The sequence below is a fragment of the Phocoena sinus genome, chromosome 15 (genome assembly GCF_008692025.1).
Source record: "Phocoena sinus isolate mPhoSin1 chromosome 15, mPhoSin1.pri, whole genome shotgun sequence".
In the NCBI taxonomy this organism is placed as follows: Eukaryota; Metazoa; Chordata; class Mammalia; order Artiodactyla; family Phocoenidae; genus Phocoena; species Phocoena sinus.
This window is the reverse complement of record NC_045777.1, coordinates 61,936,520-61,956,168: the sequence shown is the minus strand read 5'-3', so window position 1 is coordinate 61,956,168 and position 19,649 is coordinate 61,936,520. Positions and strand designations below refer to the sequence as shown.

The window sequence follows — 19,649 nt, the reverse complement described above, 5'->3', positions numbered from 1 at the left end:
GTGGGCCAGGGAGTGTGTGCTCACACTGCAGAAGCTGGAGCCAGCACATGGCGGCCCGGTTTCCGTGGGTCCTCACTCCCAGGCCACCTGCACCTTCCATCCCCCACCCTCCAAGAAGGAGGCAGCAAGACAGACCCGGCCTTAGTCAGGCATTAACACCAAAGAGGGAACAAGCTCTGGTTTTCAGGGACTTCTGCCAGAGGCACATTACAGAGAATTAGCAGGCTTTCAAAGCAGAAGGAGAAGAGGCAGGCCTCAGGTACTGTGGGAATATCTTGAATCTGCAGAGTCCAAAGTGAAGTGCGGAACGGCAGGCAGGGCCCTGGCCTTAGGGTCGAAGCAGCCTGGTTTTGCCACCCAGCACCGCCGCTGGCCCACGGTGCGGCCTGCAGCAATCCCCCCGACCTCTGTGCACCTGCTTTCTCATATTCAATAAAGACAATTCTCCCTTGCAAGTACATTGTGAAGATTAGACATCAGGTACGCAAAGCACCGGACACAGACATATGGTAGACCTTTGCTATTTGACACAGTGATCAGCACTGCTGTCAATATTGCTTTTCTTGTCATCTTTATTTTTAACGAAATAAGTGAGGGTTTACAGTTTTCCCTTAGTGGTTTTGTTTTGTTTTTCATTTTCTTACTCTGAAAAGGAGTAATTTTCAGGCCATAATGCTACCTGCAAATATTCTGAAAATTAACATTTTGCTTACATCATTCTGGTTATTGAATAGTTTACAGAGCATTTTCACACTGTAAGGGAGATTGAGGAGCAGTGACCGTCTCTTCTCCAGGTGAGAAAACTCAGATGTGGAGAGCCTATGGCCACCTGGCTTCTAAATGGCAGAGCGGGGTTGGGAGTGCAAACCTCACCCCAGGGCTCCTTTGACTACCTCAGTCCATCCTTCTGAAGTGACATCCCTGGGGCTAGGCGAGACTCTTTGATAAGGATTTTTTCTTTTCCTTGTAGCTGTCAATACCAGCAGATATGCAGAGAGCTATCGGATCCAGACCTATGCTGAATATGTGGGGACAAAGCATGAGGAGAAGCAGATCAAGAGAAAGTGGACAGAAGATAGTTGGAAGGAGGTTGAGAGAAAGCGGTTAAACACGCAGTGCATCTCCTATGCTTTGCAGAATCACTGTTACCACGCCAATAGGTAAGAGTTCTTGGCTGTCGATTTGAAAGGGCAGCGTCGTTCTAGCAAAGCTCTTCTCGCTGCTTCTTATAGGACTGTAAGTAGTAAATCTAACTTGTGAGAAAGACTTTTTTCTAACTTTTCACATAATATCAGAAGTTACTACTCCATTAATTCCTTCTGTGCTAGATAGACCATTTCAGTTAACATTCACAAAACCCTGAAGAGGCAGACAAGGGGATACATCTTACTCCCATTTTAGGGGTGAAGAAACAGGGGCTCTATGACTTGCCCACCATTTAGTAAGAAAGCCAGGGTCAGAGGTGAACTCTTCTGTCTGATCTCTTCCTTTTCCCAGGCTGCCACGTTGCTTCTGGCTGAGCTTCTGAACCCCTTTCATAGCCCACATAGACACTGCACCACATGCCTGCTGTAGAAAGAGAACTTGATACACACTTCCTTTACTTACCTGTATTCCTACTTTCAGAAGATAAATGCTGGTGATATTTTAGAATCTTTGTGAAACTATAAAACATAGATATAGAAATTGTGGGGGGGAGTTCCTTATAGAAAATTGTAAAGAAGAGAAAAGTGTGAATTAACAAAGAAAAAATTAGCCGTAATCCCACCACCCAGAAGCAACCACTGTTAATATTCTGGATTGCCCTCCCTACTTTTTAAATGGTTTTTTAGAGATTTTTTAAATTGAGGTATAATTAACATACCTCATATTATAACATAATAAAATATACAGATCTAAAATGTTTAGTTCAAGGAGTTTTAAGTTACATATACACAGGTGACCACCACTGAAAGCAAGATGTAGGACATTTCTATCTCCCCGCCTCAAAATTTTGTTGTGCCCCTTTTCAAGCAACTCCAAGCCCCCAGTGTCCTAAGCAACTATTTCAAATTTCTATCACTGTGGATTAATTTTGATTATTCTCGGAATTTATAAAAAAATGGAATCATTTGGTATTATGTTTGGTTTCTTTCACTTAACCTGTTTTTGAAATTCATCCTTAATGTTGTGTGTATCAGGAGTACGTTAATTTTTTTTTAAATATATTTATTTATTTTTGGCTGCGTTGGGTTTTCCTTGCTGTGCGTGGGCTTTCTCTAGTTGCGGTGAGCGGGGGCTACTCTTCGTTGCGGTGCGCGGGCTTCTCATTGCAGTGGCTTCTCTTGTTGTGGAGCATGGGCTCTAGGCACGTGGGCTTCAGTAGTTGCGGCGCTCGGGCTCTAGAGTGTAGGTTTAGTAGTTGCTCCCCGGCATGTGGGATCTTCCTGGACCAGGGTTCAAACCCATGTCCCCTGCATTGGCAGGCGGATTCTTAACCACTGCACCACCAGGGAAGCCTGAGTACGTTAATTTTTATTATTCAGTATTACTTCATTGTATGAATATACAGCCTTAACCTGGTCTCCTGTTGGACATTTGGGTTGTTTCCAGGTGGGACTGTTATAAATCAGGCTGCTATGAACATTTCTATAAAAAATTTTTTGTGGGCATATGTTTTCATTTCTGTTGAGTAAATATCTAAGATTAGAATTGTTGGTTCTTAGGATAGATGTATGTTAAACTTTATAAGAACAACCGAACAGTTCTCCAAAGTGGATGTACCATTTTATATTCCCCCAGTATTATATGAAAGTTCCAGTTGCTCCACATCCTTGACAACACTTAGTGCTGTCAGTCTTTTTTAGCCATTCTAGAAGAGATAAGATGGTATTGCATTGTGATTTTAATTTGCATTTCTCTTGTTGACCACCTTTTTGTGTGCTTCTTGACCATTCAAATATCTTCTGCTTGAGGTGGATATTTAAGTCGCTTGCCCATTTTCTAATTAGGTTGTTTGTCTTTTTGCTGTAGATTTGTAGGTGTTCTTTTATATATTCTGGATACACATCCTTTGTGCTGCAAATACGTTTTTTGAGTCTGGGGTAGTATATTCATTTTATTAGTGATGTATTTTGATGAGCAGATATTTTTAATGTTGTGAAGTCCTATTAATTTTTTTTGTCAATGGTTAGTGGGTTTTTTCCCCATTCCAAAACTTTGCCTACCTAAGGTTACAATTATTTTCTAGAAACCTTTCTTCTAGAAGGTTTATAGTTTTAGCTTTTACATTTAAGTCTGACCCATTTCAAATTAATTTTGTATGAGATAGGAGTCAGGGTTTAGTTTTTTCCATATGGATATCTAGTTGTTCTGGCAACATTTGTTAAAAAGACTTTTCTTTCCTTGTTAAATTAACTTGACACTTCTGTCAAAAATAAATTGACCATGTATGTTTAGATCTACTTCTGGATCTGTTCCACTCATTTTTATACTATTCTTATGCCAATACCACACTTGCTTTTTTCTGACTTTATAGTAAGTCTTAAAATCAGGTAGCATAAACCCTCCAACATTGTTCTTTTTCATATTGTTTTGACTATTCTAGATCCTTTGTATTCCACATAAATTTTAGAACGATCTTGTCTTTCTTCACTAGACCTGTTTTATAGTTTTTACTGTAGAAGTCTTACATGTCTTATGTTAATTTTTCCCTAAATATTTATCTTATTTATGCTATCAGAAATGGAATTGTTTCTTAAGTTTCATTTTCAAATTGTTTGCAGCTTCTCTGTAGACATATAATTAATTGTTGTATATTGACCTTGTATCCTGCAACGTTTTAAAATTCACTTATTCTGATAGGTTGGGTTTTTTCTTAATATTCTGCAGAGTTTTTAATTTACACAGTTTTATTTCTTTTCCAATCTTTATGTCTTTTATTTCTTTTTCTTGCTTTATTGTACCAACTAGCACCTTTGGTATATTGTTAAAGTGGGAAGAGTAGATATCCTTGCATTGCTTCCAGTATTAGAGAGGGGAAGTTAGTTCAGTGTTTCCCCTTGAACTATAATTCTTAGGTTGTCCATACAAGTCTTTTTTCAGGATGAGAAAGTTCTCCTCCATTTCCAGTTTGCTAAGACTTTGTATCATGAATAGATGTTGGATATTTTCAGATGCTTTTTCTGTATCTTTTAAAATTGTCATATGGTTTTTGCCCTTTGTAAGTATCTTGCATGACATTGATTGGTTTTTGAATGCTTAATTGGATTTGTATTCCTGGGAGAAATTCCACTGGGTCATGATGTATTATCCTTTTTACATGTTGGATTTGAATATACTGTTAAATTTTTTTTTATCTTTGTTCATGAGGATGAGGAATATTAGATTGTAATTTTCTCTTTTTTTACATCTTTGTCAAGTTTTGGTTCAGGATTATTCTGACCTCATAAAACTAGTATAGTTAAGAAGTTCCTCTTCTATTATTTTGTGACAGTGTGTATAGGACTTTTTTTTTTTCCCTAAATTATTGGTTGGGTTTACTAGTGAAGACATCTGGGCATAAGAGTTTTTTATGGAAAGGTTTTTGATTATGAACTCAATTTCTTTAATAGATATGGGACTATTTAGCTTTTCTATTTCTTCTTGTATCACTTAGGAATTTAGTTTTCCAAGGAATATTCCATTTTATTTAAGTTGTCAAATTTGTTAGCATAAAATTATTAGCTGAAAATACTCCCTTATAATTTCAGTATCTGTAGGATCTATATTTATGTCCCTTTAAAAATTCCTAATACTAGTAATTTGTGTTTTCTCTCTCTTTTCCTTGCTAGGTGTTTATCAATTAATTCTTTCTAAGAACCAACTTTTAACTTTATTGGTTTTTCTCTATTATATTTGTTCTTGCTTTTTCATTTATTTATACTCTTATTATTTCTTCTGCTTATTTGAATTTAATAGTTTTGGATTTAATATGTTATTCTCCCATTGTAAGGTGGGAACTTAACTCCTCGATTTTATGTTTCTTCTTTTCTAGTGAATTTTCCTTTAGTTTTTGCTTAACTGCCTTCCACATATTTTGATGTGTTGTCTTTTCACTATCATCTATTACAAAATATTTTCTAATTTCTCTTGTGCTTTCTTCTTTAACACATGAGTTATTTAGAACTTCTTTGATAATTATTGAGACTTATTTATGGACTGACATGTGGTCTGTCTTGGTGCATGTTCTATGTGGACTTGAGTGAGTGTGATATTCCATTAATATCATTTTAAGTTATTTTGGTTCATGGTTTTGCTCAGCTCTTCTATATCTTTACTGACTGGGGTTTTTTTGGGGGTGTGGTTGTCTACTTTTTCTTTTAGCTACTGAGAGTGGTATTGAAATCTCCAACTATGGTTGTGGATTTAATTCTCCATTAATTATATCAATTTTTGCTTCATGAAACTGTTTTGATAGGTATATGCCCATTTTGGATTGGTATGTCTTCTTAATGAATTGCCCCTTTTATCGTTGTGGAAGATTTCTCTTCAGTTCTAGAAATAACCTTTTTTTGATGTTTATTGTGTCCTATATTAATTAACATAGCCACTCTTGTTTCTTGTAGGTGTTTGCCTTTTACTGGCAACTTATTTGTCTTTATAATTAAAGTAGGTTTCTTATAAACAGCTTATGGTTGAGTATTGCTTTTTTATCGACTCTGACAATCCCTGCTTTTTATACTTAATCTAATTAATGATACAGGTGAGCCTGTCTTCCATCTTGGTATTTGTTTCCTACTTGTCCTGCTCGTTCTGTGTCCTGTTTTCTGTCGCTTTTTGGATGAATTGTGTGTTATTTAGTACTTACTGATATTATAGCCTCCCATTTTATCTTCCCTGTCAACTTTTTGCTTATACATTTTTGTGTTATTTTTTGTCATTGCTCCAGAGTAATGGTTGGCAAACTGTAGTCCATAGGCCAAATCAGGCCCACATGTTTTTTTTGTTTGTTTGTTTGTTTTGCGGTACGGGCCTCTCACTGTTGTGGCCTCTCCCGCTGAGGAGCACAGGCTCCGGACGCGCAGGCTCAGCGGCCATGGCTCACGGGCCCAGCCGCTCTGCGGCATGTGGGATCCTCCCGGACCGGGGCACAGACCCGTGTCCCCTGCATCGGCAGGCGGACTCTCAACCACTGCGCCACCAGGGAAGCCCTATAAAGTTTTATTGGAACACAGCAGTGCCTATTAATTTACATACTGCCTCTGACTGCTTTGCATTACGGTGGCAGATTTGGGTAGTTGTGACAGAGACTGTGTGGCCCACAAAACTCAAAATGTTCACTATCTGTTCCTTTACAGAAAAGTTTGCTGATCCCTGCTCTAGAGCTACTCTGCCCAGTGGTAGCCACTGACCACATGTGCCTAACAGGTACTTCAGATGTAGCTAGTCCAAACTGAGATGTGTTGTAAATTTAAAACACACACCTGATTTTGAAGAATTGATTACATGTAGAAATGATAATATTTTTGATATATTGGGTAAAATAAACGTATTATTAAAATTATTTTCATTTGTTTCTTTTTATTTATGTTTTAATGGTGGCTCCTAGAAAATTTAAAATTGCGTATCTGGCTCACAAAATATTTCTGTTGGCCAAGCACTGCTCTAGAGATTATAATATGCCTCTTTAATTTATCCCAGTTTATCTTCAAGTGAAAATTACATTGCCTCATGAACAATGTAAGATTCTTACAAGAGTATATTTCCATCAACCCCCTCCCATCCTTTGTGATCTTCTGGCTCATATTTTGCTTCTACATTTTGTAAGCTTGATATGTTGTTGCTTTTGTTCCTTTTCTCTCTCTCTCTTTCCTTAAAAGTTAATACTCTTAAGAAAATAAGGGACTAAACTATGGGGGAGATGACATAAGTATAAACATAAAAATTCAGGCATAATTAGAAGGATCCAGTTAAGATAGTGCAGGGCCCTTATGGTTGGCTCTTTGACTCACTTCTTTGGCTCTAGAGAATTGATCTGAGACCTTGGAAGACACATCACAACAGCTGAGCTTCTAGGGTTGGCTGTTAGTGTTGCCCATAGAGGTGGATGTCCATTTCTTCTGCTGTTGCATTGGTATTGTGGCAGCAGGCTTCTTTTCTTTTATATAATAGATTCAGAATATTCAAGGAGTTTATAGTTGATTACTGGACAAAAGATGGGGCTTTGGGAAACTGGACTGGACATAAATTTGCTTGAGAAGGGAAAAAGGAGATTTGGTTTGGTGGCAAGAGCTCTGAATAAGTACAGGTTGGCATGGTGTTTGAAGAATCCTCCTTTACAGTGGAAGCGAAAACATTTAAGATATCACTAATAGATATTTAGTCCCCATAAATAAACACTGATGTTTGAAACAGTCCTGAAAAGCAGATGCTCTTACCATTCTCATTTTATTAACGATGTTCTATAATTAAAGAAAATGGTTTTCCAAAGCCACTTTGCCCTTACAGAGATTTGTTCAATCATGTCTAGGGGTTATGTGCCCTTTGGCTTATTTCAACTGTTGGGAAAAACCCTTTGGTCAGTCTCTTCCTTCTAGCCTTCCCTTTCTGTGAAACTAAATTTCAGCCTTCCTTGAAAATGTAGTAGCTCCTGGGAATTCCTGCTTATGTAGGAAATGCTAAAGCATATATCAAAACTATGGTTTTCAGATTTCATATAATTTTCATCTGAAGTTAGCAGTTAGTAATTGAATGTGCATATTACATTAGGAAATATGGGCCGGGGTGGGGATCCCTTTAGAGACAAAGAAGAATTCTGATGAAGCAGACTGTGTTCCAGGACCCACTGCTTACACATTTATTCATAAATGGACCTGTGGAGCAAGTGTTTTCTCTCCTCCGACTGAAAAATGCCTTAGAGACAACCAAGGCCACAGAGTGGAAAGGGAACTGACTTCTAGGCAGCTGGACAAACAAGGGTTCTAGCTTGGGTTCTTTCCCAAGGGTACCTTGGGAAAGACCTCATTCACTCTTCCCTTCAGTGAATACCAGCAAGAACCCAGGATTTGTCTCTGTTTTCTCATATTAAGTGAGGCATTTTGTCAGAAAGAATGTTAAAGTTCCTTCTAGCTCTTAAATTCCTAGTGTTTTTACACTGTACACAGTGTAGGGCATGAAGAGGAAACTGATACAAACTCTTGAGGCCCTTTGAGTTAGATTTTTGAAAATCCCTGTAGCAGGAGAACTTTTGTTTAAGAGGTATATAATAAAAATAAGATTGGGTGAACCTATGAAAACCCTTTACTACACTGAAATAATAAAGACAACACACCAAATAAAGAAAAGATCATTGACCCGTTCACTGGGTACTGTCTTTCAAGCTCCCATCTACCATCTGTATACTAGAATTTCTTTGAAGCTCTTTCTCCCCATGATTTCTAGATGGTTAGATACCACTCAGTCTGTAGCAGAAGAAACTTGTACCCAGCCCTTTTTGTCCTCTATGTCTTGGTCCTCTGTTTGCATATTCATTGCTTTCGTGCTTCTGTGGCTCCGACTGGTGGTCTCTCACCTTCAGACCCCACCCCTGCCGCCCCACCCCCCATCTCAGAATGTTTCCCTACAGCCTGAGCCCCGCCCCTCTTACCATGGGGGCCCCTCACTTCCTCTCAGTGTTGACATCCCTTGTTTCTTTTTTCTTACCCCTGGTTCTACTGCAGGAATCTCCATTTAGCTTTGACTGCTTCCCTCTTGCTGGTTCTCAGCTGCATTTTCCTGGGGAAATTTCCTTTTTTTAGTTCTTGCTCTCTTCTTGGTTCTATAGCTTAGGAACTGACTTTACATCTGTGTCTTTATATTAACCAAATGACATCTCCACAATTTGCATATCCCTTAGCTTCTGGAAAGGACTATAAAAATTATCTAGTCTAGCTACCTTAATATCTTTCTTGTATTTGGGCAGAGTAAATGTTGGCAGATTGACTGTAGATCTTGTGAGTTACATATATTTTAGCAGAAAAAGTGTTTTCCTGTGACACTTTTTAAACCATTGGAGTGATAAATGCACATAATTTTAAAAATTTCACATAGTACAGGAGAATATGAAATGAAGGGGGGAAAATCCTGGCTCCACACTTCCAGTTCTTTTTCCCAGTGGCAGCTACTGTTATCATTTTCTTCATTATCTATTATCACTATACTTTTAAATTATACCTCTATTTCTCATCTTCTTTGACTAATATATCTTGTTCACTTCTAAAAAAATTAAAAATTTACTGCATATATGTATTCTGTCTCTCTATATCTTGTTCACTTCTAAAAAAGATTAAAAATTTACTGCATATATGTTCTGTCTCTCTCTGTCTCCCTTCTCTCTTTGGTTAGTGCTGTTAATTAATTTATTTTTACTACTTTTTTGTATCTGTATATTTGTGCTTTCTTTTTTTTTTTTTTTTTTTTTTTTTGCGGTACGCGGGCCTCTCACTGTTGTGGCCTCTCCCGTTGCGGAGCACAGGCTCCGGACGCGCAGGCTCAGCGGCCATGACTCGGGCCCAGCCGCTCCGCGGCATGTGGGATCTTCCCAGACCGGGGCACGAACCCGTGTCCCCTGCATCGGCAGACGGACTCTCAACCACTGCGCCACCAGGGAAGCCCCATTTGTGCTTTCTTGAGAACCTGATTCCAAGAGATGGTAACGGGTATACAGCATCTATAATATGACTGTGTAAATGCAGTATTCTGAAGAGAAAAAGTTGCATAATGGGGCGCACAGAGAAGAAAATGTTTTCCCATGCCATTAAAGCTTTGCTACCCAAAGGAGAATCTCCCAAATATCCCAGCCTTTTGTGTGTAGATATTTTTTGAGGGAAGTAATCTTTTCCTTGAGTGATTTTGTTTTCTTTTTTGCATATATAGTGTATGGTTAATAAACTCTGTAACAGTGTCTCTATGTTACCTTCATAATTGATAATGTTGCTTGAATATAGAATTCTAGATCCAAAATTTTATCCTTTCAGAACTTAAAATATGTTGCTTTCACCACTATAATCATTGATTTACTTTCCTGTTTTCCTTCAAGGCAGGTGCAATGTTTTCTCTGTCTTTATGTCTCTAGCACATAACCTAGAGTCTGACCCAGAGGATGTACTCAGATGTTTGGTGATTAAATGAATGAATAAATTCCTGAATGCCAGTCTCTGAGCTAGGTCTTTCATGTTTTATCTCATGTGATGCTCATAGCAGCACTGTGAGGGAGGTGAGGTTATCCCCATTTCACAGGACTCTTCCTGTCTTGATCACTGCTGAACTCCAAACAGGGCCAGGCATCTAGCAGCTGCTCCAAAAATTTTGGTTGACTGGATGAACAATCCAGAGTTTAAACTCAGGGAGATTAAACAATTCTCGACAAAGAACTGGGGCTTGAAACCAGGGTATCTGCAGAGCCCCGTTCTTTCCACTATCCATCATGCCCCCTATACATTTTCCCAGGTCTGGTATGCAGCTTTATCCTCAAGGGAAGAAAGTACTCAAACAGATTGCATCTAGGTACATGCCAAATAGGGGACTATTGTCTTAACTGTAATCACCACACATCTAAGAAAACATCTAAGAGCTTGTGTCTTTTCATTTAAAAGTGATATCCTAGGAAGCAGAAGAGAGGCCCTTTTGAATTTCTGCTTTAAAGAATACCAAAACTTTTCATTACAGAAAAATTTCAAATATAAACAGAAGTAGAGAAAACAACACAACAAAGGCCTATCTAGCTATCACAAAGTGTCAACAGTCAGTGTGTGACCAGTCCTACTTAATCAGTACTCCTTCTCTCCCTCTCCCCTTCAGATAATTTTGAAATAAATCATAGAGAGCAAATCATTTCAGTCATGAGTCTGAATATCATGATAAAAAAGATAAGCAATCATTTTTAAACAAAACTACAGTACTTTTACCACATACAAAAATTAATAACTCTTTAATATCAGATATCTGGTGTTCAGATTTTCTGTTCACAAACTTTTTAAAATAAGTGCTTTTTTTTGACCTCTAGTTTCTAAACAAATTCACTTATTACATTTGGTTGATGTGTCTCATTTCTGTCTTAATCTCTGAATTCCTTCTCTCTGTGAATTCTCCCCTACCCCCCACTCCTTTGCAGTAGATTTAAGAAACCAAGTTGTTTGCTCTGTAGAATTTCCCATATTCTGGAACATTCTTATAAGGTTGTATACCATGTTACCTTACTACTGTGTAATTAACTGGTAGTTAGATCTGTACACTTGATCAGCTTCAGGGCTGAACTGAATGGCAAGACCGTTTCCTAGATGATGTTGTATATTTCCTGTTGCATCACATTGGGTGACACAAAAAGTCTTCTTTTCTCTATTTTTGTGATAAGATTGATCAAGTGGGTTCAGATGTTGCTGGCCTGGTTCATCTAATATGAAGCTCCCCCAGCAGTTTTTCACCTGATGGTTTTAGTAGCCATTAATGATCAATGGCTAGATTCATTATTTCATGAAGGGTTGCAAAACGCTAATATTATAGTTTGTTACTTCTTTATTTATTATTCCAGGTGCTCTTATTTAAAATAAAACATTTCTTCTCATCATCTATTTGGTTACCTGCAGATATAGTTCATATAGAAAAAGCAGAACTCTTTATTCTCACCCCCCAAAACACCTTTTTAAAGCCAGTTTTCAGAAAAATTTGCTGGTTTCCTAGCACCTTCCGAAGGTGAGCAATGACGTTTCTTTTGTTTGTTTGAATCATGGGTTTTTAAAAAATATATATTTTAGTACATTACAGTTGCCATTCTTTTTGATGCTCTAATTATCTTGTTTCTGACTGGTGAGAACCATTTCCAGTTGTCTCTTGAGTCTTCTAATAGCCCAATAGTCTTTAATAGCTTCTTTGACTTCTGATGTTCTTTTTTTAAAATATTTACCTACTTACTTACTTACTTATTTATTTATGGCTGTGTCGGGTCTTCGTTGCGAGGGATTTTCTTGCAGCATGCGGGATCTTCATTGCAGCACGTGGGCTTCTCTCTAGTTGTGTGTGGGCTCCAGAGCGCGTGGGCTCTGTAGTTGCGGCACGCAGGCTCTCTAGTTTTGACTCGCGTGCTCAGTAGTTGCAGTGCATGTAATTGCCCAGTAATTGCCCCACGGCATGTGGGATCTTAGTTCCCTGACCAGGGATCGAACCCACATCCGCTGCATTGGAAGGCAGATTGTTAACCATTGGACCACCATGACTTTTGATATTCTTGAGAAGATATTCCAGGCTCTTTCTGTACATTTCCTACCTTATATTTGGAATCAGCCATTTCTCCAAGGGCCCTGTTCCTTTTGATGGGAAATTGTATTTAGAAACCATAATCTGGGTTCGAAGGGTGTTTATTGATACTGGATTTGTCATTGTTTACAGCCTTTTTGAATGAAAAGAGCTAGCATGAAAGTCTTCCCTCCATCCCTCCCTTCTTCCCTCCCTTCCTTTTTTTTTTTTTTAGGTAAATTTATACTGATATTTCCAATTCCAGTAGACCCCAGGACTTATTTAACTTCTTTTAATTTTGTTTCTCTTTTTTCTTAGGCTGAAAATTTTGGTTCCTAATGATAGTAAATTAATTATTTATTTGTAACTTTACTACCATGTATAGTAGTTTTATCCTGCCATATATAATAGTTTCAAAATAACTCTCAGTATTATTACTAATAATATAATTATTGAAAAGAATTTTATTTTTTTGCTGTCATTTTTGTCCTTAGAGCATAGCTATGAACAAATTACCTTATTTTAAAGCCACTTGAAATAATTCCTTTTTGTGTGGTTAAGCTGCCAACTCAGTAAACACTTAGGTTTGTTTTATTTTTACTTCTAATGATTCTCTTTTTAAAAATTTAACTTTGCCTTATAATTATGTAAAATGTTTATGTGGTTCCACAGTCAAATCTACCAAGCCTCTCTCCCTGCCTCCTCCAACTTGTACCTGCCACTCTTGCCCCAGCCTTATGGTGACCAGTTTTGTTGTCAGTATATCCTTGCATTATTACAAATATATAAACAACTATGTATATATATATATGTGTGTGTGTGTGTGTGTGTGTGTGTATGTGTGTGTGTATACCCCCACCTTTTGTTAGATGGTAATGGACTGCATGTACTTTTCCCCACCTTCCTTTTCTCACTTAGCTGTGTATCTTGGAAGTTACTCGTAGCCTCCTTCTCTTAAAATGTGATTCCTTACACTGCAAATGGTTTTACTGTTCTTCAGTCTCCTTAATAAAACATACTAACTAGCTAAACCTGGGTGTTTAATCCTAGTTTAAGTAATCAACCCTGTAGCAAAATTCATGAATGTTGTAGTAAGTTGCTTTGTGAAAAATTAATGCATGACCAGTGCTCTTGTTTGGATGAATCATTCTTCCTTTAACCTCTCTCATCTTCTTATCTCTTTCTCTGTCTCCATCAGTGTAAAGATGTAAAGCTCACTGACACAGCATGCTTTTTGGAATATCTGCAGAACAATGAAAAACGAGAGAAAACTCATTTATGAAGCAGCTTCTTCATTCCAGGCACTGTGCTAGATGCTTTACATCATTTAAAAAAATTCTCTAACAACTCAGTGAAACCCTTGGTTTATTCCTAATTTATCTATGAGAAAGTTGAGTCTCAGAGAAGCTAAACAATTTCGCTGAAGTTACACAGGATTCTAACTTATACGCCTTTTGGATCCATAGCCCAGTGCATTAAGTTGCCTCTTAGAAACCTGGCACATCATCTACACCTCAGAGTGTGCGTGTTTGAAAAAGATGCTGTCTCATTTTAATAAATCAAGTTTTCTTTAAAAAAACAAAACCAAAACCAAAAAAATCCTAGGTTGAAGAAGCCCTAAGGTTAAAACATCCAAATTTCAAACATTTCTTTGGGGAGAGGCTTAGATATCTAGTTCCATAGATCATCAGTGTAAGACTGTTAGATATCTAGTCCCATAGATCATCAGTGTAAGACTGTCGTTTTTTTCATTTTTTTTAAAATAATTTTATTTATTTTTGGCTGCGTTGTGTCTTCATTGCTGCACGCAGGCTTTTTCTAGTTGCGGCGAGTTGGGGCTACTCTTTGTTGTGGTGCACGGGCTTCTCATTGCAGTGGCTTATCTTGTTGTGGAGCATGGGCTCTAGGCACGCAGGCTTAACTAGTTGCAGCATGTGGGCTCAGTAGTTGCAGCGTGTGGGCTCAGAAGTTGTGGCTCGCAGGCTGTAGAGCGCAGGCTTAGTAGTAGTGGCACATAGGCTTAGTTGCTCCTCGGAATGTGGGATCTTCCAGGACCAGGGATTGAACCCATGTCCCCTGCATTGGCAGGTGGATTCTTAACCACTGCACCACCAGGGAAGTCCCAAAATTTGTTTTAAAGAAACAGAAGTGACCCTGGGATGTACAAGCCAATATCAGAAGTACTGAGGTGTCATCCTTCAGATGCTCAGCTCTGGTCATCCCCTTAGTAGTGGCCTTTGGTGGATTGTTTGGTTGATTTTAAGTAGAGGGACTGCAGCACATCCAGAGGAAAGTGACTTAGTTATGAAAGGAAGGGGAGGTGTTGAGTCTGCTGGAGGGAAAGGGCAGTAGGAACCACCATCACGATTATGAAATGCCGTAATCAGAAAAGCAGTGGTCCTTTATCCTCGCAGAGGACTGAGGAAGAACCCTGAAGGGGATTAAGTAGCATTATTAGTCTTGTTTCTCTGATAAGAAAACTCAGAGAGGAGAAGTGTCTTGCTCCAGATTACAGAGCTGGTGCTGTCGTAGATGATTTCGTGTTTTATAATAGCAGTGATATTTGAAAATTAATGTTTTCTTTCCACAGCTTCATGTTATTTATTTAATTAACCATAATTAAAAGTAATTATCTGTGTTTCTAATAATGTGTTATATTATTCGTTCTTTCTTCGTATAATTTTTTTTAATGATGCTAACAATTGAAATTGCCCTCAGCACACTTAGATGATAGGGAAGTGAAATGCTGTTTTTCACATGTCTAAATACAAAACAGATTTCCTGTTTGAGGTACTCAGGTCGTGTGCAGTTAGGATTATTCCTATTTGTAGTATAGTTTTAGCTAAAATAAAGTGTGAAATATGTAAATCCTGTATTTAATTTCCAGGTGTAGAAAGCTGGCAGTTCATTTTTCTGGCAGTTCTTTTTTGACACTTTATGCTTTTAAAAAATGCTGCTAGTACACTGTAAGCCAGCAGAAGCCAAAGTGCTTGTGTTTGGGGGGCTGGTGTGAGGATGCAGAGTGGCTGCTGTGACCCAACACCAAGTTTGTCATTGTACTGATAGGAGTTCCATGTTTAAATACTGTCTACAGGTTTGACATTCATCCTTTTGTCCGTTCAAGGATCACTGAAGAAAAGATTTCATTTCATTCCTCTGCATCCCTGGTAGTTCAGAAGCCAGATGCTGGCCAGATAGGAGCCTTCAGATCCTGCCTTTTGTGCCCCTTTTTCCCAAATGCAAAAGAACTAAAATCTGCTGTATATTTTTAAATCTCCACTTCCAATGTAGAACTAATTATAGAATATAAGTAATGGCTAAATGGATGTTTACTATACAATTCTTCAAACTTTTCTATGTATTTAACGTTTTCCTAATGTTGGGGGAAAATGGAACTGTGCCTTCTAGAAACCTTGTATGTTTCCAACAGAGCAGGGCAGTTTGGGTGGTTCTTGATGATCTGCAGGTTCCAGGCACCTGTGAGCTAACAAATGGATGTCCAGGTGATGGCTTACCAGCCCCCCCTCCCACCCACTGGGGGGCTGCGGGAACACTCCCCTCTTACCCTTCCAGTCATCACAGTCATGCTATTCAACCTACTCAAGTTGCTCACACCTTCCTCTACTCCTCTTTCTCTTCCTCACCTCCTTTCCTGATGCTTTGCAAAGATTGGGACAACTACCTCTGAAGACTGGGATCAACATCATCTCTAAAAATGTGAACCTTTTGCCCACTCCAGGACAGGGAGGGAGCAGAGGAGGCACTGGCATTTAAGTGTCTGCCATGTGCCAGGCACTGTAACATGTGCTATTTTGTTTTCTTACTTAATCCTCACAATAACCTATTTTATAATTGAGGAGACTGAGACTCACAGAAGCTAAAGGAACTTGCCCTGAGTCTCAAAACCAGTAAATGACAGAACTCAGATTTTCATCCCAGATCCCGTTCATGCTCTTTCCAGAATGCCTGCTGTCTTCTCACATATCCATTTGTGATCCTTCCCCACTACCAGAAATGCCTTCTGACATGCTTTCCATGCCACATGGAATCCTTGGGATTTCTTTGCCTTGGGGACTCTATAGGAAGTAAAAAGATAAAGTTGGGAGTTGTTGTTTACTCATATTAACGTTCCAGCACCTAACCAATGATGCGTTATGGTCACTCAGAGAAAGGTTTAAATACACGAGTGAACAAGAGAACCCATAATACACTAGGAACACGTCTTCCTACCCAGCTTCTGATTGGAGAAGGCCGTGCAGACTGCTTTTTCCCTTTTGAACAATATAAGGCCATGCTTGGAATACTTTCACTTGCTTTGCTAAAGGTCAGGCAGGGTGGAATGACATTCTTTTCATAATCATACCAGCATCCAGCTTATTTTATTCTTACCTGCTACTTAGAGTGAAAGAGCCATATGAAGGTGGGAGTAGACTGACTGTGGATGCCTTGGAAAATCTCAAGTCAGAAGTCCATTCATGCTTGCCTAATCACATATTTTAAGGGAAAGTAATTTAAAAGGAAGTCAAACTCATGTGATGCTACAGAAATCAGTATTCAGACCACCCTTTTCTGAGTGTTAATCAGTTGTCAAACAGTTGATGTAAAGAATCGGGGAATTCTTGGGAATGACCATGAGGTACATTAGTTCATCATCTTAAATGAATGATTCTAAATTCTTGGAAGGGATTAGTTTCTAGTTTGCTGTACTCACAAATTACCCCCAGAAGGGTCTTCAAAAACCAAACCAGGATGCAAGAAGCATGTGGTTTCTTGGTGTCAGAACATCGGGTGGGTGGTCCTCTGTCCTCAGGGAGCTGAACTGATGTTCTCCATGTCAGGAGCAGCCCATCAGGAAGTACCCTGTTCTCTTCTCCGGGTAAAGCCATCCTAGTCGATTCGTCAGATCAAATTGTTAGTGCTAAAGCACTAAATGGAGATGATTTTGTACTCATTTGTATTAAAACAGTAGCCTTCTGTGTCTTTAAAAAACTGTTGCTAATGAATATGATAAAAGTGTCCACAGGTTCCAATTCAACCATAAATTTATTTTTGAATAACCATTAGCAGTATTTGAGTCTGCAACCCTCATAGTAGCATCTTTCAGGATAAACATCTGTAATTGATTTCAGTGGCAATACTTCACCAAGTAATAAGAGTACTATATTTTACCTTGTTTCAGTATAATCCGTTAATACTCATAAGAATAATATTTACTTTATTGATGCTACTTTAGAATCATAGCTATATTCTTTGATTCTTTCCAGTTGAAAAGCATAAATTCAGAGGTTTTGATTTGGGTCTTGTCTTTAATTTGTCATCTCATCATTAATTTGACTAAATATGTAATGTGAATGTCCCTTTAGGATAGCTAAATTAGTGAGTATAGTGATGCTATTAGAATTTAGAGTAGCACTGTCCACATGGTCACTAGGTTTCTTTCTGTTCTCTTCTTTCTTCCCTAGTGTCTCTCCCTCCGTTAGCGCAGATCATTTGGCTACAGTGGGCATCAGATAAAGTTTGGGTGCCCAAGCAGAGAGGGAGAGTTGGATCCTTTCATGAGTAAGAAAACCCCACCTACCCCTTTCCTCTGTCATCATTTGTGAAACAGTAGTTTACTTCCAAATTTGAGCCTGTTCAGTTGACATTATGGAGTTTATTCCTTCTCAGGTTGGGTTTACTGGGTTTATGAGAAAACTAGGAACAACCAAGGATGACAATTTCCAAAGAGGTGAAATGTCTTCCAAAACATATAGGATTAAGATACTTATGCTAGGGCTTCCCTGGTGGCGCAGTGGTTGGGAGTCCGCCTGCCGATGCGGGGGGCACGGGTTCGTGCCCCAGTCTGGGAGGATCCTGCATGCCGCGGAGCGGCTGGGCCCGTGGGCCGTGGCTGCTGAGCCTCCACGTCCGGAGCCTGTGCTCCACGGCGGGAGAGGCCACAGCAGTGAGAGGCCCGCGTACCGCAAAAAAAAAAAAGAAAAGATACTCATGCTATAAAATTTGTTGTTCTGTCTTTGAATTTTTTTTCTTATGTGTCATTTCTACTTACAAATGCTAGTAACTATGGAATACTGCACTAATTCATGTGAATGGAAGCGGGGGCTGAAGATTAGTCTAGATTGTAGGAGATTCTTTTTTTTTTTTTTTTTTTTTTTTTGCGGTACGTGGTCTCTCACTGTTGTGGCCTCTCCCGTTGCGGAGCACAGGCTCCGGACGCGCAGGCCCAGTGGCCATGGCTCACGGGCCCAGCCGCTCCGTGGCATGTGGGATCTTCCCGGACCGGGGCACGAACCCATGTCCCCTGCATTGGCAGGCAGACTCTCAACCACTGTGCCACCAGGGAAGCCCCCCGCCACCGCGTAGGAGATTCTTTTTTGTTTTTAATTGAGATATAGTTGATGTACATTAGCAGATACATTCTTTTAAGGAATGAGCGGCACCTATAACTGTGTGAACAACAGTGTTACCTGATAAAGCCACATACTTGTGGAGCTGGAAGGGACCTGGAGGTGATCTAGTCCACCCTCCACGATGTTACAAAGGAGAACTGGGGAGGGTGTGGTCAGAGAAACTGTGTCTTACTCAAGGTCACAAAGCCAATTAAGTAACAGAGCTGTGTATACCCATTTAACATAACCAGACAAGTAGTGATTTACTGTTGGCATAGTGGTTTGTCACACGTTAAGTGGATCTTTGTGAAGTCCTTGGCAGTTTTTTTCTTTTAAAATATTTTCAATGAAATATTTGAGCATTGTTTTTTAAAGCCAAATAATTTTTTTTTAAATTATAATAAAAAGCAGCAGTCCCCTGCCACCCACATTCTGCCCCTCAGAGGCAACCAGTTTCAACTCTTTCTTTTGATAATTTACCTTGTTTCCAAGTAATGTACTTATTGCCACTTCTTCATTTTTCTGTTTATCCATTGGCTTGCAAATACAGTAGTCTAGTCCATTTTTATGATCCTGTACTGTGTGCAAAGCAAGAACTGCCGGTTGTTTTTAAAGTTTTCCTCAGCTCTCTATGTTGTCTCTGTTTCCTCAGAGTTTTTCCTCTCTGAATATTGGTCTGTTTTGGTTTTTGTCTATCGAAGCCTTTCTTCAAAAATGTGACTATTTGGGGGCAGCCACTACTTAAGAAAGAACTGGAAAGGGATGAGAAGTTCTTGGAGGCAGAACTTACTGATGGTTTTGCTCTGTAGAGTGATGAGATGAGAAGCTGGCTTTGTAATTATGTATCTTTTCTCTGCGGCTTATGCTTTTCTTTAGGGCTTGTGCTTTTTGCAATCTACTTAAGAAATCTTTGGCTAAACTAGGGTCATAAGATTTTTTTTTCTATAAGTTTTATAGTGTTTTTTGGTTTAATGTTTAGGTATACGATCTATTTCGAGTTAATTTTTAGGTACAGTGTGAGGCATGAGTACA

At 38.9% G+C, this 19,649-nt stretch overlaps 1 protein-coding gene across 2 annotated transcripts in view; it reads left to right on the top strand.

The window, feature by feature from the left end:
* Positions 1 to 19,649, top strand: part of PARN (poly(A)-specific ribonuclease) — a 170,222-nt gene that overhangs the window by 115,157 nt on the left and 35,416 nt on the right. For both annotated transcript variants that reach the window (XM_032606603.1, XM_032606604.1), the window contains exon 22: positions 971 to 1,160. In XM_032606603.1, the coding sequence (XP_032462494.1) occupies positions 971 to 1,160 (190 nt within the window). The remainder of the gene's footprint in view (positions 1 to 970; positions 1,161 to 19,649) is intronic.